A 25,672-nucleotide genomic window follows, 5' to 3' on the forward strand; every position below is an offset into this window, starting at 1 on the left:
TGCATTGCAAAGGGTTAAATCCATGGTGAATCTGCAGGATAAATTGAAATGGCTTGGATTTCCCGCGCATTGTGTGAATGAGGTTTAGGGCTCAATCAGACAACCGTATATTAGAGTCCAATTCCATTTCGCAAATTTTGCCTAACGGGTGTGAACCCATTCATTTCAATGGGGCCACAGAAGATGCTGTCCGCATCCGTGCTTCTGTTCCGTGGCCCCGCGGACAAGAACAGGCATTTCAATCATAGGACTGGCGGTTTCGCGGACGCACATGGACCCTTAATCTCATCCTCTCTGCTGCTATTATAAAACAAGATCCAGCGGAAGATGCGCAGCGCATGCGCCTCATGTGAGCGCACCATCAGGGTGGAAGATCTGCTGGCCTACGCTGCCAAGATAGAAAAAAACAGCAATTAAAATGTATTAATAACTACTCCAGAAATAACACCGGATTTACTGACAGTGCTATACCAGGACATAACCACTAGCTGGCGCTATCAGCAATGCAATACATTTCATTATCCCAAAAAGAATCCCTCGGATATTCTATTAATCAGCCTCATTCCACACATATACCCTGCTCCTATATGGCAAGATCCGTGTAAGCCGGAGCGCTGGCTGGCACATTGTGTTCCTAAAAAAAGTGCCGAGCCCTCAGGAGCGGGAAGCGGTGACGGCTGCAGGAAGAATTGAATACAGGTCTCTGGCTTGTGCGGCTGGAATGTGCATAGACTGAGCCTTCATTGTGACACTGGGGGGGTGGGGGCATTCTACACCCAGCATGTAAAGATGAAGAAACCACCCGGCAATTAGCAGCTATCAAACTGTTGCAAGATCCCAACGCAGACCAATGGCAGCCGGCGGCAGATTTATAATTGGGAGACAAAACCAAACCTAACGAGCTTGTTAAGTGCACATCCATGCATTGTAAAGGGATCTGGCGGAGAGATGCTGAGCTCAGCCCGAGCGACACGCTACAGTAAGGCTACTTTTACACTAGCGTTATTCTTTTCTGGCATTGAGTTCCGTCCTGCGGGCTCTATACCGGAAAAGAACTGATCAGTTTTATCCTAATGCATTCTGAATGGAGAGCAATCCGTTCAGGATGTCTTCAGTTCAGTCCCTCTTACGGTATTTGGCCGAAGAAAATACTGCAGCATCCGTTTTTTTGCGGACTGCAAAATACATACGGTCGTGTGCATGAGGCCTTATAGTAACCAGTCTCTATCTGTCCTATCCATACATTTCTTTTTTTCTATCTATTTTTTTATGCACAATAGGAATATCCAACGAAAGCACTAGATTATAATACAGTTCCGAACGACGTGTTAATAGAATACATTTCCGAATACTTCTTTGGAGAGGCTTTTAGGGCGAGCCTTCTTAACGGGGCCCCTCACTCCAGAAATCACAACAGGTGAGCCACTACATATATTCTTTCACAATATGCATGACTTACGGTGCAGATTTTTTGCAAGCAAACCCGTGCGGAAAATCCGCACACAATCCTGATCGTGCGCATTTAGCCTAAAGGGGTTAATTATATTGATGACATATCGCCTGGTCATCAATATCAGATCAGTAGGGGGTCGGAGACTCGGGACCCCCCACCATTCAGCTGTTAGAAGAGGCCATGTACATGCCCTAGCAGCAGCTCAGCACCATTCAAGTCAATCAAAGCTCCGGGACTCGGAATCCGCTGATGCGATAGTGATGACTAAGGGCTCATTCACAAAACGGTATGGCCGTGGTGTCCGTATTGTGGACCGCAAACAGCGGATCCGCAATACACTGGTATCGGCCATGTGAACTCCGTGTTGCAGATGTGGACTCATTGACTTGAATGGGTCCGCGATCCGCAAGATACAGCAAAAGATAGGAAATCCCACAAAACCGCTTTAGTGGGATTTCGGGTATGTGCCTCCACACTGCAAAAGATAGGACGTGTCCTACCTTTTGCCGTATTTTGCGGATCGCTATTTGCAGTCTGCAGCACGGAGACCATACGGTTGTGTGAATGAGTCCTTATCCTGCGGATAGGCCATCATTATCAAATCCTGGATAACCCCTTTGAACATTTTATTAAGTCGCTTTTTCATTATGACAGTTTCTGGGAAACCCAAAAACCCAGCTTTTCTGAATACCTGAATAGCAATCCTGTCTATTCGTATAGTGATGAATAGACAGGCAGTGGGGGGGGGGGAAAGGCTGCAAAGTACAGCAAAACACTCCCTTTATATTCACTGATGCCTCTCTGAGAAATAGCCATCACAAACCGCCCCCTTCAATTGTATGGGGCTGTTGGTCCATAAAAACGGACAAAATAGGATGTTTTATTTTTTTACGTCCGTTATTCACTGGTCGTCATAAAAATGGCTGTGTGAATAACCCCACAGACCATGGATGGCCAAGCTGCGGCTCTCCAGAGGTTGTAAAACGACAACTCCCACCATGCCCCGTTGTAGGCTGATAGCTGTAGACAGTCTGAGCACGCTGGGTGTTGTAGTTTTGCAACAGCTGGAGAGCCTCAGGTTGGCCATCGCTGCCATAGACTACAATCGTTATTAAAAATGTACGCGTCTAGAAAAGCTGTACGACAACCTCTGTGCTTTAGAAGTACAAATATTGGTTGTCACCCAACTTTCCCAGAAACATTTATAACCAACCACAGAATTTCTAATCAAACCAGTGAAAGCTTTAAACCTACAGCAGACCACTGAACGACGAGAAGCATCTAGATGCGAGTATGAAGGTTTACCGTTCTCTATACGTGACAACGATGCTCAGCCGTCACCTACAGAAAGCAATATATAGCCAAAACCTTGACATTAGCCCCTTTACTGCCCTAGACCTCCAGGGATACTATATAATTAACCCCTTCTCTGACCTAGACCACTAGGGAACCTTACACAAACTGAATAACTTCCTTAGGTCACCAGGCATAATGTATAATGAACGGCTTCCCTGCTCTAGACCACCGGAAATACTGTATTTACCCTCTCAGTGCCCTAAACCACAAAGTATACTGACATTAACCCCTTCACTGACCTACACCACCAGAGATAGTGACATTAACACCTTGAAAACCACAGACTACCATACATCGAGATAATAATTTACTGCATTAGACCTGGATGCTGTTTCATCATCATCATCATCATTCTTTTACTTACTTCATCCATCTTCATGCACGTGCCAAAGTCCGCCAGCTTCAGGTGGCCATTCTTGTCCAGCAGCATATTGTCTGGTTTGACGTCTCGATGGATCAAGCCCATGGAGTGAATGGCGTCGAGGGCCAGGACCACTTCGGCGGTGTAGAATTTTGCCCACTTCTCAGGCATATCGTAGTTGCTCATAAGGTTTACAAGGTCTCCGCCAGGCATGTACTCCATCACCATGTAGAGGGACTTCTCATCTTGGAAGGCACAATACAGCTGTAACATTCAATATGTGGTCATCTCTCCTGCATATAACATAGTGCAGTACACACAGCCCGGCTTTATTGGTTAGCAAATGGCAATCATAAATCTCCGACAGGCTCCATTATAACCCATTAGGGTTCACCGGGTGCCGTTCGGATCCATCATATGACACAGAATCGTGGGTCCCATTAAAAACAGAAGTCCTACAAAAAATTTCAACTGAGCCAAACTATTAAAATTCATTGTTCTCCCACAATTCCCTACAACCATCTAGAAGGAATCTAAATCTTTGTCCATCCTGAGCTTCCCAGTTCATAAATGATACGCAATGACTGCCGAAACTAACCGGAATGAATACTAAAGGGGCCGTCCAGTTTAGAAAACCAATTTTCATATACCCTGGTAGAGAATTCTGGTAGAAGAAACTTCTGGTAAGGACCCTAAATATGTTCACATGATGGATTTAGAAAACACGTTGAAAAAAAAAATCTGAGTGGAATCCACAATGATTTTCTGAGCGGTTTTGGGCACATTTTTTCAGCTTCTCATTCATTTCAATAGGAGAATCAGTGCAGATTCCAAGGCAAGGCAGAGTATGCTGCTTCTTTTTTTCATGCTATTTTTTCTGCATGGAAAAAAAAGGCACGTTTTGCCTCCTCTTGAAATGAATAGTAGGCTTTTTAGAAGTATTTTTATTTTTTTGGCACAGATTGTGTGTGAAAAAGAAATCCAAAAAAAATAAAAATAAAAAAAAATGCTGTGAGAATGGACCCCAAGGTTGGACAGTGCTTACAAACAACCTCTCTCACTCTGGAGGACCTGTCCTATCCTGACAAACCAATGATTTGAATGGTAGTGTAATGCTTAAATTCCCCTGTGGAGGCGCTACCTGGAAACTGAACACTTATTACTCCAGACAATTGCAGGAGATCATTTTGGGGGGGGGGCCTGATCACTTTATTTTATGATCCACTTAAACTGGCCACAAGCAATAGATAAATGTCAGCCCAATCCGCCGTTTTTAGAGGCACTGTCTGACCATCTAATGTATATGGGGGCCTCCCAACTCTCTCACAACCACAGATGTCAGTAGTACACACAAAACCTGTCCTAATCACACAGCAGGACAAGTTACTTCAGAGCACTGAGCTAAAGAGCTGCCACATCCTCCTCTCTGATCTGCTTGTCAGGGATTTTGATCCTAAATACAGATAAGATCTTCAGCGGAATCTCTCTAGGAACGGAGTCCATGAGGAGACATGAAGTACAGAGAGGATTGACAGGACAGACTGTGGTAATGGAGACTGCATACAAGAGCTGCTGCACATTATCCACATCCCCACCTCCTCTTTGTACTTCATGTCTTCTCATGAACTCCATTCCTACAGAGACTCAGCTGAAGATCTTATCAGCTGTATTCAGGATCATAATCCCTGACAAGTAGAGCAGAGAGGAGGATGAGGCAGCTCTTTAGATCAGTGTTGTGAAGCAACTTGTCCTGCTGTGTGATTAGGACAGGTTTTGTGTGCACTAATAGGAGGGCGGCCATTTTATTTCTCCTAATAATGGCTCTCTAGAAAAAATGAGCCATTCTAACTTATGAAAAGTATTTGGGAATTTATTTATAATAAAGTAATATTTAAATATTTTCCTTTTCTTAATTCCTGGAGAGCCCCTTTAACTGCCCAATGCTGGCAGCGGCTTTCTCCCCTCTTCCCGTTCAGAAATTGAGAAGTCGTATGTATGGAGGATGAGGAAAGATGTCTGACAGCCAAATGAACGTTGGACTGACAACTACCTAATAGGTTTATCAAGCTGTATTGGCCAGAGACTCTTCTAACACGCTGGGATTGTCCAAAGCGAAGGTACCCCTTTAACCCAGATTCACATGCCATTCTGGGTCACTGGAAAGCAGAGCGACATTCGTTTTTATAAGAATGGGCCATACTGGTTTTCACAATGAATTTAACCCATGTAACCACTGAAATGACTACATAGCGATTCTCCACTACAGAGAATTACCCCACGAGTGATCCAGCTGATCGCCACCGCTCGCTTTATTTACACAATGCGCCAGCATGTTAAGACAACCTCTTAAAGAGGACCAGTCATGTTAAAAGTGCATAATGTTATAGAGCTGGAAGAGCTGAGCAGACTGATATATCGTTTTGCCGGAAAAGGTTCAGTACAACTTGCAATTTAGTAATTAAAATACTGCTCATTCTGGGAGTCCAGTGGGCGGTTCTATCAATGACTGACTGTAAGGACCACCCACTGGACTCCTGAGCTAGAGTGAGCAGGAATTTAAATGAACAATATACCAGTATATAGTAGTATATTAGAACTTTTTTGATAAAACTATATAACTTGGATTTAAATTCCAATTCTTAGGAGTCCAGTGGGTGGTCCTCATAGCCAATCACTGATAGAACCGCTCACTGGACTCCTAAACCCAGAATAAGAAGGAATTCAAATGAATAAATTAAAAGTTTTACTGAATCTTTTCCCACAAACTATATATATATCAAACTGCTCAGCTCCTCCTGCTCTATAACTTGCTGCCTGCAGATTGTGCTGCATTCCCATGGTGACAGACCTTTACAGAACTATTGGCATCAGCTGTTAAGACCTAAAACCCCCAACAAATGGCAGAAATAGGATTAATTAAACGAAATAGAGAAAAGCAAAACAGAAATAATAAGATAAAAGAAAATTAAAGAAAATTTTTTAATTAAGTGAAATAAAATAAAAGTGACACATTACCTGAACTACCCACGGGCTGTTTGCAAAGGCCATGATATCCCTTTCTTCCCAAAAAAAGGCAGAGTCTGATCTTTTTATCATTTCAAATTTACTTAACAGTTTCATTGCATAAACCTTTTGCGTACTTTTGTGCCGAACCTATAAAAGATTAAAAAGAAAACAGAAATCAAAACCCATCTCCAATTAGGGTGGCTGGACAGTCCGGTTTTCAGGCTCCCTGTCCTCCGTCCGGCGCAGTGCCTGGACGGACACAGGGATGTCCTCTTTTTCAGTAGCTCACGCTCAGACAGCAGCATTGCACTGTCTGAGCGTGAGCTGCAGCAACGGACTGAGGCTTCTCTCACCCCCAGTCAGACACTAGAGCCACAGACACTGCTCCCTGTGGCTGACTGAGGGGGCGAGAAGCGCCCCGGGCTGCCCCAGCTCACCTTCAATTCACAAAGTTCTTCCCTCTCCCCCTCCCCCCCCCCCCCCCCCCCGTGTGTTTTATGGCTAGTGGTGGTGGTGTGGCCTTACGGATGCAGGGGCGTGGATTCATGTGGCTTGGAGGCGTGGTTTGGAACATTGTGGGCGTGGTCGGTGAAGTCCGGCTTTCTAGGGTGAAGCCAGTGGCCACTCTATCTCCAATTATTGCCACAAAGAAATTATATATGTAATATATCTATATATGTGATGGATCCTAGACTTTGTACTGACATCCACTAGGCGCACATAAACCATAGGACCTGTTCACCATTACGTATTACTTATGAGCAGATCCTGGAAGCTTCAAATGCTTCTGAAAAAACTAATATCTGTGGGGCCTGAAGCTGGTCCAGACTTCTACCATGCGAGGAAACAAAGATCCAACAGGCAGGGCTAAAGGGATTGTACCATGAGTAATGTAAATAATTACGAGATATCACATAGTACATGACGGTCTTTCTAACAAATGTAGAACCAGCCCTGTACCTCACATGGATCCAGAGATCTCCCCATTCATTACTCAAATTGCTCTGCTAGATTTATTTCAATCTGCAAATCAGGGGCGAGTCATCTCTGCTGCAGCTGGTGGCAGTTGAAGGATGGAACTGAGCATGTGCTTCCATCTCATTGGGCGGGACAAAGAATTTTGAAAAAGAGCAAACAGCAGGTGGCGCTATACAGATAGATCTCAGAGAATAACTCAGCAGCTATACAACATTTTTAATTACATGCAATTACAAAAGTATTCAGATCCAGGCGCAGGTCTGAAAAATTTAGAATATTTTTCCTGGGACAACCTCTTTAAGACTAAGTTAGTTGTTTTTTTTTACCCTGCACCCCCTTATCTCCACCCAGTATTAAAAACCTACACATATTAGGGGCTGATTGTTTTGCCACCATGCCAAAAAGCCGCCAGGTGGACAAGAAGGGTCTCTCTCCCATTGTTTTTTTTAGAAAGTGGCAGCGATGCCATTCATGCGGAGGCAGTTTATGGCCACGACGTGTTCTTTCTTGGCATAGTCACATACCATGGCATCCCACTGAAGGTAACGGGAGGCTTATTTCACGCAGCTCCCCAATGGCTCCGTGGCAGATTCTGTCTGAAAAAGCCCAGAGCCTCAATGGTCGAGGCAGAAGAAATCATGTAATGCCAATGGGACACATAACACTACATCACATCCGATAAATTCAGTAGGGGGTGTATTGTGTGTAAATGGCACAACACATCCGTAAATGAGACAGCCGTCATTTAAAGGTATTCTCATTGAGTTCAGACAATGGATACCATTTCTTACCAGTTGGACTTCACCAAAGGCCCCTCGTCCAATGACTTTTACTATGTCATAATCTTCTGCTTTCATCTGTAGTTGTCGCACATCGCTGACAACTTTTTCATCTTTAAAAAAAAATAAAAAATATGCAAATCTTATACTTTATAAAAGAAATACCAGTCATACAACAAGATGGTCTACAACAGAACTTCTACCCAAGATTAAAAATAAATAAATCACCTGTCCTACTCTGAAAACTCTACTCTTCATTAGAGGAGTTCACCAGGAATGATTTAAAATGGCCACCAGCAACCTGTCCTAGAATGTGAGCAGGACTGGTTGCTTGCACTTGCAGAGCTGCCTAAGGAGGTGAGGGGTCGGGGTCTCAATACACACTACGCTCTGGCACCTGCATCTACTACACATTGGTGAGGGTTGCTGTCAGGCTGCTCAGCCATGATGGCATATGGTAGGCAGGATGACGTCATTACCATCTATTGTAGAGCAGTGTAGTGTGTAACGAAGCCCTGAGCCCTCATCTGCATTGGATGCTGGTGGCGTCTGACGTGGGTCAGGTCCGGCACTATGTTGTGGCTTCTGAATATATTGGCATCCCATGATACAGATATGAACCGTGTCTTAGGAATTATATGAAAATTATATATAAATGATATTAAAAAATTAGAAATAGAAGCCACCATGATTAATACATGAACTCTTACATCTATTTAGGAAGTTGTCAATGTTCTTGTTCTTTCGTAGTGCAGGGAAGTCGAGGTCAAGAACCAGTGAGTTGAGTCCATCCTAGAAATAAAAAAAGACCAGTTACTATGATGATAAATGACATATATATAGCCGATAATACAACAAACATTTGTCAAAAAAATAACAGAAAGTGATTGTTATGAAATACAGTCCTGGCTTTAGGACAGGGCCATGGTCCAACAGTTATGAAACTAGTGCTGATGCTTCGTCATAACCTGATCATAAACGTGCAGTAACAGTCAAACACTTTCATGCAACAGCTATCTCCACCCTGAACCTACCTCAAACACGCATTCTCATTTAATAGGGAGAGGGGAATAGGCCCCTGCCAGACTTACCAATGCCTCTGATCTCCCTCACACACACACTCAGGATGGTCGTGAAGCCCCCAAAACATAGACAAGTCCTTCAAGTTCAAACTTTGGTCCAAAGACAACCAAAGTGATCAGGTAAGGTGTCAATGGAACACTCGATTTTGCTTATATATTTCTCCTTTTTTTCCTATTTTCTCATCCATAAATTCTTAACTAAACCCCAAGAAAACTATGTAAAAGATTTGGATTAGGCAGGGCAATTATGAGGTAAGAGGCGTGCCTGTCAGCAGAGCGCTGACTGATTCCAAGTGGCAACTCTGAGAATTCAATATGTAGGTCCTCTGGGGATTCGCTCTGGTAGTTAGGATTACCGGGTGCAGCACAGAGGCAAAGTACAAGTTCTTGGTTCAAACCATCAGTGTTTATTCACACGTGAAAGCAAAACAAAAAAGCAAGTTCACACACATGAAAAGTTCATATACAAAACAGTCAACTTTTCTCCTGGGTACTTTCACACTAGCGTTTGTTTTTTTTGCCGGTATTGAGTTCCATCACAGGAGCTCAATACCGGAAAAAAACTGATCAGTTTTATCCTAATGCATTCTGAATGGAGAGCAATCTGTTCAGGATGCATCAGTTCAGTCCAGTTTTCTCTCCGGCCAAAAATACCGAACACTTGCCGGAATGCCGGATCCAGCATTCATTGTTCCAGCAAAACGGATCCAGCTTTCCAGTCTGCGTATTCGCAGACCTTTAAAAATGCAAAAAAAATATATTAATACCGGATCCGTTTTTCCAGATGACACCGGAGAGACGGATCCGGTATTTCAATGCATTTGTCAGACAGATCCGCATCCGGATCCGTCTGACAAATGCCATCCGTTTGCGTCTGGATTTCTGGATCCGGCAGAATCCTCTGCTGCAAGTGTGAAAGTACCCTTACTTCACACCCTGTTGGAAGTTCTGCTATGTCAAGTCCACAGGCAGGCATTAGGCGGCCTGTTCGCCCTCGCTGGGGTCTGAGCCCTTCAGCCCAGCTCAAGCCACGGATCCCAACACAGCCCTCAGATCACAGCACACCGACCTCCTGAGCTCCACTGTCAGATGGAGGCGATCCTCCCTACCTGGCAGTGCTGGCTGGTTTTTATGCCTGGCAAAACCCGGCCTGAAACATGGGGAGTAGTCACCCACCCAGCACTTTGACTACTCCCAGTAAGAGTCGTCCCGGATCAGCTATTATTACAGCCATACTAAATATCAAGGTGTCAAACAGCAACTGCTGCTGACACATAAAAACAGTCTCTTACTCCACCGAGGCCAGGAACCTCGGTGACACGTACCCATCATCCACGATGATTCCTTGTACCTTCTTACAGTCCATACTGTAGCAGAGGCAGTAGTTACTAAATGTTATCCACAGATAAAATAGTGCGCAGAGGTGAACATAAGCTTAAAGGGGTATTATTGCTAGGGTATGCCCCCATTGTCTGATAGGTGCGGGTCCCACCTGTGGGACCCGCACCTACACACAGAACAAAGCAAGGAAGGTGGTGGCTCAGGCAATGGGGCATTTCCTAGCGATATGCCACCATTGTGTGAGATGAGAATACCCCTTTAAGGCCTCATGCACTCAATTTGTATTTTTTGTGGATCGAATATGGACCCATTGATTTTGATGGGGCCACAAAATAATTGAACAACACACCTGTCCGCATCCGTATAGATCGGTTCCGCGGCCTCACAGAAAAGATACAACATGTCCTATAGGATAGGACATTTCTACAGAATTTTGAAAACAAAATGGTGGCATGCACACGGTAGGGATGCATGTTTTGTGGACCTCAAAACGGATACGGTCGTGTGCATGAGGCCTAAGAGGTTTTGCCAGCTTGTGAACGGGTGGCACAAAAATTGGATCATAAAGAGATATGTGTTTGCTCCTGTAAAAACACAAAAAGCAGCTGACACCATTGTGACCAGAACCACCGCCAGAGCATTTCATAATTCAATTTTCTCCTTGAACAAAAGCAATATGGAGCGGTGGAGGGAAGACGGTGGAGTTTTATATAGCATGGTGCTGGTGCGGAGATATGTGGGGAAGCAGGAAGCCGGCAGTCTCTTCTCCAGATGTCAGGAAACCTGCCACCAAAATGATTTCATGCTCTCCTTCCTCTGCACTATGACAGATCTGTAAACCCCGGACCCTTCCTATTATCGTCCTGTTCAAACAAATGACGTGTGGGCGACTCACAGCCCAGGCAGAGCGCGCTGCTAAACACACAATCAGATCAGAGTCTACAGCCTGTGTAAAGCCATTAGTAAAATCAGGAGGCCTCAGCCCGGCATGTCACGTCTATTCACTTTACTCATCACACCAACTAAAAAACGCAGCTCACGTGTGCGACACATGAGTGCCCCGAAGACCTGATTTACCAAAAAGATGGTTTAGGATTAGAGCATTTATATTCCTATTAAGGCTGCAGAAAACATAACTGTCTAGAAAGAAGACATCCTGATGCATACTGAACGGATTGCTCTCCATTCAGAATGCATTAGTATAAAACTGAAGCGTTTATTTTCCGGTATTGAGCCCCTAGGACGGAACTCAATACCGGAAAAGTTTAACGCAAGTGTAAAAGTACCCTTAGACGGGCAGATTTTTTTTCCTGTGAACGCTCGTTCCAGACAAATTGCCCGTGTAAAGATGCCACTGATCACCCGATGAACGAGCAAAACGCTTGTTAATCAGGTGATCCTGTCGTTTGTGCAGGCAAGTCAATTATCGTTTCCGGGCAGCAGATCGAGCGATCTACTCCCCAGAAACAGTGCAGCTGTATGAAGGCGAGCAATGGCAATAGAGACCGCTCATTCTCATACTGTGGAGGTGGTGGCTGCAAGTAAATGTAACACTTCACCTCCACTGAACGAGCAGCCGAATGTCGGGAAGGAACGCTTCCTTCCCGACAATCTGCTGCTGCTCAGCGCGTGTAAATGCACCTTTCCTTCACGACAGTCGGCTGCTCGCACAGTGGAAGTGAAGTGTTACACTTACATGCAGCGATCACCTCCACAGTATGAGGAGGAGGGATCGCTATTGTTATTTACACGGGTAGATGGTCGGGAACAAGCGTTCGCAGGAACATTAGTTCCCGATAACCTTCCCAATAATCTGCCTGGGAGATAAGCATTGTTTGCGTATATATACCCTTTCAGTTCTACTCTACTTACAACTAGGGCGGAGGGCGGCGCCTCCAGACGGGCGGAGGGCGGCGCCTCCAGACGGGCGGAGGGCGGCGCCTCCAGACGGGCGGAGGGCGGCGCCTCCAGACGGGCGGAGGGCGGCGCCTCCAGACGGGCGGAGGGCGGCGCCTCCAGACGGGCGGAGGGCGGCGCCTCCAGACGGGCGGAGGGCGGCGCCTCCAGACGGGCGGAGGGCGGCGCCTCCAGACGGGCGGAGGGCGGCGCCTCCAGACGGGCGGGGTCTGTGCACCTGTAATACACACCGGACACCACCGTATGTCTTTGTGCAATCAAAATACCCATATACATGATGCTATACCAAAATCTAAAACCTGTTTAAAGCCACATGGGTAGTCTATGTTCCCATTTCAGGCTGCGGTTCCTCATTATGTCTGGGCCACCTATGTCATGCGTTATTGTCGTCCTTAGAGACACCGGCCAAACACTGAAAACTCCACCAGAACAGTCATCCAGATAAACAGGCCAAAGTACAAAGACAAAAAAGAGGAAGGATAACTGCGGAACACACAAGGCACAGTGACATCATCAGACAGCAACATAAAAAAGGGAACCAGAATAGACGCTTACTATTATGGACAGCGGTGGGTGCCCTGGGTGCCATGGGATTATAGATCATATAACCTTCCAATTAAATCGCTTAAACCATTAACTATAAACTAATAATAAGACACGTGGACACATAAGTGTATGGAGAAAATTAGGCCACGGCCAACCTTATTAAAGAATAGCTTTATAGATAACCAAATAACTTTAAAACCACAGATTAGACCAGCCATAAGCTCGGCCTAAATACCATAATCAACTCATCCACTCGCCCCTTTACAGCAAGCGACTTTACCCCTCCTTCTAATAAAGTGTCCGTGACATACAAAACTTAACAGGGAGGGCAGGCGGGCAACAGCTCCTCAGACTGCGATCCGGCAGACAGCACAAAGCCGTCGGCCACCACAATTATATACACCGCTCTGACCATTAACCAATGCCCTACTGTTGCTGGGGCACCTAATCTTCCTGCCCCAGCAACAATCCCAGGATAGGACGTATAACTGGCCAATCAAGCCTCACCTTCCCTACCCTAGATACAATGGCTATTTTTAGCCACCTTGACCATCCACTTTCGGCGGGAAAAATTCCCGCCAAAACGAATAGCCATCTAACCTGGGATGATCATGAATCCCATGAGGATCCCTCCATATTGTCATATATACGGGATCCTGACAGGGGGTGACATCAAGTGGGTGTCCTGGCTAGGGCATTCAAATACAAGGCAGGTGAAGTCTAGCCATACTTGCATAGGGGACAGCAAAAACAAGAGCGCCACCCCGCCACAGATACGGCGGTCATCTAGCTGGGCGTACGGTCCATGAAATAGACGGCAGTGAGTTGCAGACCACCAGATAGGAGGGGAATAAGTGTAAACACATGGACTGATAAGAGGCGAATAATGACCCTGCTCCCCATCTGTAGAGAAGGGCCGCACACCATTTCCCGCACAGATACTCACTTACTGTCACTTTTAATTCTCCTAACACTTGGTATAACCCAGACATGGATATCAGAGGAAACATACTTCAAACAGAACAAAGACATTACCAGAAAACAAATGTGTTGGCAAATATGTTCCAGCAAAGCCATTAATCATGATGTGCTCGGCCAGAAAGGAGGATCATACGTTAATGTATGGAAGGTCCCTTTAAATCTCATACGTACAGATAGTGCTCGTCAAGGCAGTCCTCAAGACTTTGACATGCCCTTCATACGGGCTGGAGGAATTCCAGGAATCGGGCCGCCGGTATGCTTAGTTATGTATTGAGGTCTAGGAAGGTTCTTTCTGTAGGACCATTAGAAAAGGTCAGAGCTGAGGAAGAAACAGCAGTAAGGCCTCCGCAACTAGAAGATGGGACCTGCAGATGAGGTTCTGCTCCTTGTCCTTCAGACGATGTTCACACTGCTTTTATATCTGTGTGAGCAAAACCACTGGCAGGTCAGTAGGTTGACCTGCCTCTGTGAGCAGGGTGCTTCTGGCGGAGGAAGTGCCCTAAACACCCCATATACCACTAGCTTTGTTTTAGCCCTTAACCACTGACTTTAATGGGGAGTGCAGCTAAAATATGCTTGAAAGGAATAACATACTACTTCTCTATTGGACTTGGGGGGGGGGGGGGGGGGGTTAGATAAAAATTGATATCAATGGGAAGATGTTTTTGCTGTTAGGATAGCAGATTACCACAGCAAAGGGGTTAAAGGGGTTGTGTCACTACAGCAAAAAACTGCATTTATTGGGTAGAGGAAGTTAATACAAGCCACTTACTAATGTATTGTGATGGTCCATATTGCCTCCTTTGCTGGCTGGATTCACGGGGAGAAGCAGCAGCGGCGGTGCAGGGAGCGGGGGAAGTATATTCCCTGTGAAGAGACCGGCATGTGGGGAGGGGGAGGGGGAGTTGATAGGATTGGGGTTGTGTTATGAAACATATTTTACATTTTTTTCAAACCAGCCCCGAATCAGAATAATTTTGTAATTGCATGTTATATGTCCGTCTCACTGAGCTGGTCGAACATGCTCAGTTTAAATCTTCAACTGCCATATGTTCTGTTAGACGCTGTGGCAGTTACAAGGGTAGAGCTGAAGCAGGAAGGACATGCCCCCCATGTGCTGCCAGGCTGAAGATACGGATGTAGCGGAGTTATCACATACTTGTTAGCGAGTTATCACATCTCGTTAACACGTTAGGAGTCTGACTTAACACTGCTGTATCTGTACTCTAGTAGAGCAACTGGAACAGTGAATGTGGAAATCTCTGGATCCATGTGAGATACTATATGATGTCTAATTTTCATTTTTTACATCAATTATGGCATAACCCCAGTGGCTGGCAAAAGTGGTCACAGATTACTTCCACAAGGTAGGGAAAGTACACAATGGCCACAATGTGATGACTGTTCTAGAGATTGGAGGGGGTACCAGCAGTCAGACCACTACTGACTGGATACCTATTCTCTATACTGAGTATAGGCAATATGTTTACACCTTGCAACAACCCCTTCAAATGGGGTGTGCATGATTCTGATATTGACAGGTTATCCTCAGGCTAGGCCACCAATACGAGATCCTCAGGCTAAGCCACCAATACGAGATCCTCAGGCTAAGCCACCAATACGAGATCCTCAGGCTAAGCCACCAATACGAGATCCTCAGGCTAAGCCACCAATACGAGATCCTCAGGCTAAGCCACCAATACGAGATCCTCAGGCTAAGCCACCAATACGAGATCCTCAGGATAGGCCATCAATATCAGATCCTAAGGATAGGCCTTCAACATCAGATCCTAAGGATAGGCCTTCAACATCAGATCCTAAGGATAGGCCTTCAACATCAGATCCTAAGGATAGGCCTTCAACATCAGATCCTAAGGATAGGCCTTCAACATCAGATCCTAAGGATAGGCCTTCAACATCAGATCCTAAGGATAGGCCTTCAACATCAGATCTTCAAGGTTCCAACCACTGGCACCCCCTCCAATCAGCTGTTAACCTGTAGTGATGGAACTAGACAGCTCCTTCCATTGTGTGTAGTGAACGGAGCTACTAACTGCATCACTGCTGCCATACACTTCAGGGGGAGAAGTGCTGCAGTTACCAGACCCATCCACTACACAACCAAGCAGCAGTGAATTTTTCTGCCGACTTCCAGATCTGATGCTATAAGGTATTAGCTGATTGGCATGGGTGCGGGGTGTCAAACTTTCATTGATATGATGTTTATAGCTTATCCTGAGGTTTGGCCATCAATATCAAAACCCTGGACAACCCCTTTAAGTCAATGGAGGAGAAATTTGCAGACAACACCATCACAATAAGGGCTATATTCATACTTGCCAACGCTTCCAAAGTCTGGGAAGAGGCAGCAAATCTCCTGCACAGCGCGTGGAAGGCTACATTCTTCCAGAAAGTAGATCTACAACTGTATGTGGTGAGGGATGCGGTGTCATTAGATGCAGCCCCAGCACCCATACTTTCTCTGAGGGTGAGCAACGAGTCACAAAAAGGGGTGAGACTGAGAAGAGTCACAAAAGGGTCAGGGCCTAACTGGAAAAGCAGCTGAATTTTGATACATGGACACACCCAAAATAATTTTTTCAGTCCTCACTTTTCCCCTTCTAAAAGTTGGCAAGTATGGCTATCTATAGGGTTGTCTATGCTGGAGATCACCTCCACAAGCTGATACAGTTCACATTATTTTCTCCAGTACTACAATTGGGCGCTGGGGTTCAGAGCTGTTCTGTATACCGCTCCCCTGTTCACTTGCAATTACTGCCCTGCCTGTGTAATTCCCACAGCTCTACCATGATTTCTGTGAACCAAGAAGGAGGTTCTTTCAGATATTGTACCACTGCTCAAGGGACATCTTCTACGATTTGTAAAGGTTGCCATAGATTGTCTGGCTAGTCGAGGTAAGAGAACAATAAAAAGTGTGTCTGAGGTAATACAACAATTGCTTCAGGCCAAAAACAATCTATTTAAGACGGGTTAGAGCTTCCTTCATGTCTGCATTTGACATTCTGTATGTCAGTTCCTTCACAGGAAAAGAAAAATAACGGGACGGATCCATCAGCTTGACTACAATGGGGTCTGTCTGGTCTCCATCTTGGCCTCCGTCATTTTACTGGACACAACAGCGCAACACAGATGTGAATGAATGATTAAAAATGTTTTATTCTGGGTTACTATTTTAAAGCATATAATGAACCTGTCAAAAATGTTTTTGCCATGTAGAAGGAAACTTTAGAACCTGTTCTTGGTCAGACATCCACCAATCGCATGATGGATTGGCCAATGGATATTTTGGCTCACACAAAAGTGAACTGAGCTAATATGATATCTACAGCAAGAAAAGAGAAGACCAAAAAACTGTTTTATAACCAGTGCTGTTCGACCAACGCAACCACCAATGTGCAAAGAATGAAGGGCGAAGATACGTAAAGATAGGTTTGACCCCCCTTCTTGAGAGACAATACCAGACACAACCCATGGACAAGTGTGGCACTGTTTTTTTTTGGAAGAAAACAGCCTTGTTTTTGAACCTAGAAATCCCCTTGAACCAAAACTTTTTGTCCAACTAGTCATAATCCTAAAACGTGGCTACCATTCACTTCCATTGCCTCATGAACCTCCAGAATTATAATTTTTGCAAAAAAAGTCAATGGCAAATACACAAAACGACATGTCTTTTCATTTCCATTCTTTAAACAGTCTCATTAAGCTCATTAGTTAAGCTCATCAATTTGCTTTATTACATCCAGTTTAACACTTAAACTAATAGGCTTACTCACTTTCTTGGGATTTTAAGCTCCTGCACAAACCTTTTTAAGACTTTGTTTATAGGAGGAGCCAAGATGTAGACAGTGAAGTCTAAGGCTCCATTCACACGTCTGCATCCGTTCCGCAATTTTGCGGAACGGGTGCGGACCCATTCATTTTCTATGGGGACAGAATGGATGCGGACAGCTCACAGTGTGCTGTCCGCATCCGCATTTGCGGAGCGCGGCCCCAGTCTTCAGGTCCGCAGCTCCGTAAAAGATAGAACATGTCCTATTCTTGTCCGCAGCTTGCGGACAAGAATAGGCATTTCTATAGGGGTGCAGGGCGGGTGTGTTGCGGATCCGCAACACACCACGGACGTGTGAATGGAGCCTAAAAGAAACAGACGACCATGACTACTACTTGTAATTAAAGTCCTCCTGGATAGTCAGGGCAAGTGAGAGTTGTATATAGTATCAAAGGGTGCTTCAACTTCACCCGCTTTCAACAACATGGCTATAGGACAACCAGATCATAATTAGAGATGAGCTAATTTCATATTTTGAAATTCATTCACGCTTTGTTTGGTGGTAAAGGCAGAATTGCGTTATGGATTCCGTTACCACAGACCATAACGCAATTCTATCACGGAATGCATAACAGGATGCCTTTAGAGGCATTCCAAAATTCTGTTATTTATTCCATCATAATAGAAGTCGATGGGCTGCAAAATGGATCCATCCCGTTTCCGTTATGTAGGGGAGTCCTCTCGTGCATAACTTAAACAGGAGCGATCCGTTATAGAATTGAGTTATGGTCCGTGGTAAAGGAATCCATAACTCAATTCTGCTTTTACCACCAAAGGAAGCGGTAATAATATGAAATTTGCTCATCTCTAATCATAATGCATGAGGACCCAACCTCAGAAGAAAATATCCCGCCTTTAACGCAGCTGCATGCCATACAATTGCATACGTCGCCCACTGACTCCCATGATAAAATACTCGCAGTTCTCTTTGCAATGAAAGACATAGTTGACTAGGATTTCCAATACTGATGACAAAAAAAAAGAAGGAAATGTATGGTGAAAGGGCAATTCTAGAAGTCTATGGACATGTCCGACATATACAACACAAAACAAAAATAACAGCCAAACCCCTAATTTATAGCTTCAGGTCATACAGAAGCAAAAATTAATCACGTCACGACTATCAGAAGTATTAAGAATCACTGTATTTTTCACTTTAGAAGACGCACTTTTCCCCCCAATAGTCAGGGGAAGCGCACACTAATATGCAGGAGGCGCGGTGAGTGTGACGTGGCTAGCAGTGGCCGTACTCACCGCTCCCTGATCTTCTCCAGACCCGTGTTGCAGTGTCCTGTGTACAGTGTAAGGACTTAGTGCACGCACTATGACCTGGCGCTGTGTGACATCAGGACAAAGTGGAAAATACCAGGGAGCGCATCACTCCGTTCGGAAAGGTAAGTCTAGTTATTTTTAGTCTAATCTGAGGTCATAAATGGGGGTCTGACATAGGAATCCGATATGGGAGTTTGATCTAAGGTCCAATAAAAAAAATATATTGGGAGTCTAATGAAACTGCAGTTAAAGAGGACCTTTCATCAGAAAAAAGTGTGTGCAATTCTTAGGGTACTTTCACACTTGCGGCAGAACGGATCCGACATGCTGTTCACCCTGTCGGATCCGTCCTGCGGCTATTTCGCCGTGCCGCTGCTCCGTCCCCATTGACTATAATGGGGACGGGGGCGGAGCTCCGGCGGTGCACGGCGAAAGGCCGCCGGACTAAAATTACTGCATGTCAGGCTTTTTAGTCCAGCGGCTTTCGCCATGCTGCGCCGGAGCTCCGCCCCCGTCCCCATTATAGTCAATGGGGATGGAGCGCGGTCCGGTGGCACGGCGAAATAGCCGCAGGACGGATCCGACATGGTGAACAGCATGTCGGATCCATCCTGCCGCAAGTGTGAAAGTAGCCTTATACTACCTTATCGGGCTGCTGCTGCCACTTATGTCCGAAAACTATTTTATTTTTTCAAAAGGACCCCCAGTTCGCCCGCTGTGCTCCCCGTTTGTTTCGTTGCCTCATATGCGAATGAGGAGACTTGGTTATAGTAGGCGTTGACATTTTAGTTCTGCTGGGCGTGGTTATCTTCTTAGAAGCTCGAGGGAGAAGGAGCTCAAGTTCTCGCGAGAATCTGAGGTTGTAGACATCCGGACCGATGAACTTAAGCTTCTAAGAAGATAACCACGCCCAGCAGAACTAAATGTCAGCGCCTACTATAACCAAACAGGGAGCACAGCGGGCGAACGGGGGGTCCTTTTGGGGGGAAAAATAAATAAAAAAAAGTGTCCAGACATCAGTGGCAGCAGCCCGATAAGGTAGTATAAGAATTGCACACACTTTTTTCTGATGAAAGGTCCTCTTTAAACATCAATGACGTGAAAGAAATTGATCTGCAATACCACACACAACCGGTGGACAGGCGTGGTACTTTTTTTTTTTTTTAATCTTGGATAACCCCCTTTAAAATTCATTAGTAACCTCTTCCCCTCATTTATAGCTTTTCTTTCTAAAAAGAAATAAAATAAGCAAATCAGATTTTTTTTAAGCTAGAAATAAAAACATTTTTTTTTTATAATTTTATTTTTAAACCAAATCTATATAAATTCCAGGTTTAGAGAGCTGCCATAAGCCTAAAGTTTGCCGTGTAATACTTTTGTGTATACATCCGAGCAGAATACTATGTGACTTGGCAGGAAAACAGTTCCCAGATGATTGAAAGTTTTCTTCCCTGACGTTATAAACCCCAGCTAAAGTCAAGCAGCTTAAAGAGCTACGTCAGAATTTATGGAATTATCTTCTGCTCCCCGTCTGTTATATTACACCAGGGATTTAACAGTTGTACATTTACCTCCCCACATCAAGCCATATTTAGCAAGTAAGGAAGTCGCGGTAACTCTCACTTCAGACATTCTTCACGGAAAAGGTTTAGCCTGAAACAAGGCGAGACAAAATCTTAAAATCCTGATAACCAAGGAGCCTAGATATTTGCTGGTGGCACCTACATTGTTGAGTTTTTCCTCTATCGATTTCTATGGCTACTAAAAAATTCTGTGAGCCTACAATAATTTGTTGGCCCCTTAACACTTACTCCTAAGGCAACTTTTTTACACAGTATCTTTCTTCTTGATAGTTGCCCATGCTTGGTTGGCTCAATAGAACCTTTGACCAAGACCACACTGGGCTGGCAATTGCTAAAAAGGCATAGCCTATCAACTATACGGTCACCGCATCAGAAAAAAACTGCGTCACCCAAAAAGCCTTGGCTTTGTAAATTATAATGTAGACCAAAGTCATCATGGAAAAGCATGTTCTGATACCGTACCAAAAGCTACCATGTTGCCCCCGCAGCCCTCTACGTTTTTGTAAGAATTTCTATATGGAAGGCCCTTCTGACGAACTCCATGTTGCCAAAGTCGAAGAGGAGGCTATCTGTACACCCAACTGATCCCCTACACAGAGAAAAGAGATTCTACTTAATTTAATATCTATCCAAGAGACCATGATACTGCAGAATCCGGTAAATTCGGTATTTGGATCACCGGGGGGTGACCCTAGCAGTAGGAGCGACACTAGGACAACGCCCTGCCCTCTCTGCACTTCCTTCTCTTTGAGTGACAAGGCTACACACACCCTGTGTTCCAGCGGTACTGCCGGGGTTCAGAGGCTGCACAGTAGATGAGCTCAGAAGACTGTGCTCTCACAGGCTACTTTGGGTAGTACAACACTTAGTGAGAGACCATTGACTGCAAGACATGCCTTTAACGATGTACTAGAAGACATTTTGCCTAGTTGACTGACTTTGAGAGCATCATTGGACTAAGAGGAGCAAGACAGTAGTTTCAACTAATTGGCCGCATGTTCTGGGGTGCTGGGAGCAGGGGGCCTAGCTGTTAGGAGGTGAGGGCACACACATACTGCGAACAGGCTCCAGACCAGACAGACTACCAGTAGAGAGGCTCGTTTGATCCACCAACGAACCCAAGCAGCTCCCACAGTTTTGTTGTCCACATCCAGACGAAAGTGGCACCTTCACCTACACAGCCCTGTCTCTGCCCAGACCATTTCCAGGTGCTTAGCAGAAGAAAATTTGGTGTCACGGGGCCCATTATGTGTCCTACTATTGATAGTCAGCCACCATTGCCTTCATTTGCAATAGTTGTAAACGAGAAACCTTGACTGCTACAGACTGGAAGCGTATCATCTTTAGTGATGAAACCAGGTTCTGTTTGGGATCTGATGACAGTCAGGTTGGAGTATGGAAGCCTTGTGGTGAGCGCCTCAATCCTGCCTTTGCTGTGGAGCGACACGCTGCTCCAGCTGCTGGGGTGATGATCTGGGGAGCCATCGCATACGACAGTGGATCGCCCCTAGTAGTGATAAGAGGGACACTAACAGCTCAGTGATATGTAAAAGACATCCTGCGGCCTCATGTGTTCCTCTCATGGCAGGGCTTCCAACTGGCATTTTTCAGCAGGATAATTCTCGCCCACACACAGCAAGGGTTTCCAGGAACATCTCCTCCAGATTGCAACACTTCCTTGGCAAGGCTGGGTGCTGGATTTATTGCCAGTCGAGCATTTACGGGACCAGGTAGGATGTCCACTTTGGCAGGATCTATAGGCCCATATGTAACATCTGTGGGCAACTGTGCCGCAGGACACCATACAGAACCTGTCTGCCGTCATGCCCAACCATATCTCATCCTGTGTCCAGGCTAGAGGTGGCCCAACAGGGTTCTACAGCCTCCTTTCAATTGTACCCCAAGAAACCTTTCCCTTTTCCTCTAATATTGTAATCACTTACATATATATCATTATCACATTCACACAAAGCGTTCCATTCGATTTGGTGCGGTATTTATTGTCATTTGGTACATTTTGAGGGGAAATATTTGCAATGAGGAAGCCAACCCATGATTCTGTGACAAGTCTATTAAACAGCACCTATGGAAGCCCACGAACCGCTAAAATAAATGGATCATAGGGTCCTCACCAAGAGTCCCATCAATTGCGATGATGCTTATAACAGTCCTATCAACCAAAGCAGTCAAACCTCCTGAAACATGTGCATATGGAAATGTGCTGCAGGTACTGTCTACACAAACTTGCAAACACTAAAAGTGAAAAAACAACACCTCCATAAACTGCGGGTGCGCACAGCCGTGAATGCTGCTATTTCAGGTTTGGTCACATTCTTTCTATGGCAGATTGGTTTTAAGCCAGAACCGTCCCGGCTTATAACTGTTCCATTCAGTCAAACACTTCCTCAGGCCACTCATTATCACCCCAGGTTTCTCATTAAATCACTTGTGAGTCAATACTACCTTAGTCTAAGACGTCAAGTAACCCCAGGACAGGACGAAAGGTTCACGTTAATCCTTTTTATTCCAGACTTTTACTTATTTGCCCTGTGAACGTTGAGTTCATAAATCAAGAAACAAAAAATGTTTCCTTGTAGCCCGTCTCCAAAAACCACCAACATTGCAGGATTAACACTTAGCTTGCCCGGCCTTCTCCTAATGTGAAGAAACTTTTACGTTACAGTGTACTAGCGTATATCTCCTTGTGTATCTCTAGCTTATATCAGCTTGTGTATCTTCCAGTCATGTAGGGATTTATGGGGTTGTTCATCGATTAACTTTTACATTTTCCTGATGGATCACACATAATGGAACTTACCAACTGGAATCACTTTAAAAATGCTCCAGTGTGTGAATATCGCCATCATATGCCTTTCATGACGCCTCCAGGTGTTCTTCTGGTTGCCTTTGAGAATGTCCACCTAATCTGTCCAGTTCTGGCGGACACACTTCTCGAAAGGTTTGTGGAGTGCTTGCTGATTGTGGACGTTCTGAGAGGGAACCAAAAGAACACCAAGGGACATCACGAGACGATGTGTTGTGTGATATTTCATTGTGGGACAACCCTTTAAAGGCCTTGAGTGCACGCAACTTTACAAGGGCTGGGAAATTTATGGTACAATTAACATTCTTTACTTTTATTACATAGTTTGGTTAAAAAAAAATGATGCACATTCATCAAGTTCAACAAGGGCAACTTTTTGGTGTGCGTTGGAGATTTCCACTTTCTTAACCTACGTTGCTCTCAGTCAAATCAATGGAACTACTGTATATGCTGATGTCATCTAATGACATGTTTCAATAATGTACGCTGAAAAGATACCCATCTAATAGTGTGTTGGACCTGTATTGGCCTTCAGAATCACCGCAATTAAGGTGGCCTAGATTCCATTAGGTGTTTAAAGGGTCTCTCCCAGATTTTCATATTGATGGCCTAAACTCAGGACAGGTCATCAACATGAGATTGGCAGAGGGCCTGACTCCCAACACCCCTGTGATCAGCTGTATGAAGAGGACATGGCACTCCATGAATACTTAGGCTGCTCAATAAGGCCTGTAATCCAGAAATCAGGCTCCATGCGAGCGTGATCCTCTGTTCTGGATACTGCTCGTTTAGCAAGAGCGCACAACATTATGATTTACCGTATGAAGCCATGTGTATGTGCATGACCTTACTGCTACAGAATCATAGTGACAGCGTTATTTCAGTATGATCCTGTAGAAGAAAGCATTTGTTTCTGACAATTGCCTACTCGTTAGTATGGGGAGGAGCGATCGCTAATGCCGCCGCCACCACCACAGAATCATTATTTACCGGCAACAGACTGCAATTAGATGCACGATTATCTGCTGGTGTAATACAGCCTTCAGAGAAGCCCTAATGTCCAAACTATTACTCCACCATGGCAGCTTTTGAAACGGGTCCCTGCTGGTCTAGCACAGATAACCATGCCTTGTTCCAAGTTGCTCACGTTTCCCCTTGTAAGGTGGGTTCAAACAAACCGATCCATGGAAAATTAGCTCACTTTATTTTATGCTGCAATATGGGGTCAAGTGCCTAATTTTCATAAGGGATGCTCCAATTATGAAAGCGTAAGTGGTCATTCAGTGTATACATCCTAAAAGAAAATATTCTATTTCAAAGAAATCGACAACTTCGCAAGTGCCGATGAAAGTATTCATGCATCATAGAAAATAACCTATATTACGGTTTTCCACGCACTTTTAAAAATTATACCTAAAGCAGCCAACCCCTTGAAGGTTGCTTCAGTGGTGTCTAGGATTGTGGGTTGTCGCAGAATAAGTATTTCTTCCACCGGATAGGTGAAGAGAAAAGGGTTGCTGTATCTCCCAAATGAATGGAGTGCCGGTGGCGCATGCAAACTACTGCTCCATTTCAAGTCTATAGGACGAACAAAGATAACAGAGTATCTGTCAGTCCCACAAACTTTAATGGGGCAGCACTGTGCATGTGCAACCAAAGATCCATTCAGGCGGTGGACATAGGACCCTTGCTCTTAAAAATAGATGAGACTTGACCGGCGCTGCCTCAAGAGGGTGCAAAAGTAACAAAAAGAAAAAGAAGAACTAAAACAATCCACGTAAATATTGAGCAGCAGCAAAAATTTTGTAGAGCTCTGGAGAACTGTGGCATTCATGGTAGAAGCAGATATTTATTGGACTCTGGCGGTAAAGGTCTCCTGGGGGAACAGATTACTAAAATAATCCATTGATTGCGCAACGCACAGGCTCAACGTAACGTATGAGTACAGGGAACAGAGAGTCCCGCTTCTCCTGATATAGGAACGCGTTATTATAAACATGTGGGCAGACAATCTGCAGAGTCTACCTGAGGCGATCGTGGCACATTGCACCACGGCAAGCGACATGTTTTCGTAAGAGACTAGTTTATTTGACGCGTCACCGCAAGCTGCTAAGAAAAAGCCTTTCACGGAGGAAAGTCTCAAAGCTTCAAGACAAGAGATGCCTGTACAGACACACAACAGTAACGTGACTGAAAGAAAACAGGCCCCACACCTCCCTCCCCAGGAGACTCTTTAGTGCTCTTACTTCTACAAAACCCTCTAGGCCACTTAGGAAATTAACCCCTCAGAGGTTACGACATCTGAAATGTAAAAATGTGCACTGCCGATATGGTTTCTAATAT

The 25,672-nt window shown here is 44.9% G+C and overlaps 1 protein-coding gene across 5 annotated transcripts in view; it reads right to left on the minus strand.

The window, feature by feature from the left end:
* ROCK2 (Rho associated coiled-coil containing protein kinase 2) overlaps nucleotides 1–25,672 on the minus strand; it is a 141,822-nt gene that overhangs the window by 70,104 nt on the left and 46,046 nt on the right. For all 5 annotated transcript variants that reach the window (XM_040427317.1, XM_040427318.1, XM_040427321.1 and 2 more), the window contains exons 2-5: nucleotides 8,644–8,725; nucleotides 7,946–8,046; nucleotides 6,186–6,323; nucleotides 3,174–3,434 (exon numbers count right to left, since the gene is read on the minus strand). In XM_040427317.1, the coding sequence (XP_040283251.1) occupies nucleotides 3,174–3,434; nucleotides 6,186–6,323; nucleotides 7,946–8,046; nucleotides 8,644–8,725 (582 nt within the window). The remainder of the gene's footprint in view (nucleotides 1–3,173; nucleotides 3,435–6,185; nucleotides 6,324–7,945; nucleotides 8,047–8,643; nucleotides 8,726–25,672) is intronic.

This window comes from Bufo bufo, chromosome 4, assembly GCF_905171765.1.
Source record: "Bufo bufo chromosome 4, aBufBuf1.1, whole genome shotgun sequence".
In the NCBI taxonomy this organism is placed as follows: domain Eukaryota; kingdom Metazoa; phylum Chordata; class Amphibia; order Anura; family Bufonidae; genus Bufo; species Bufo bufo.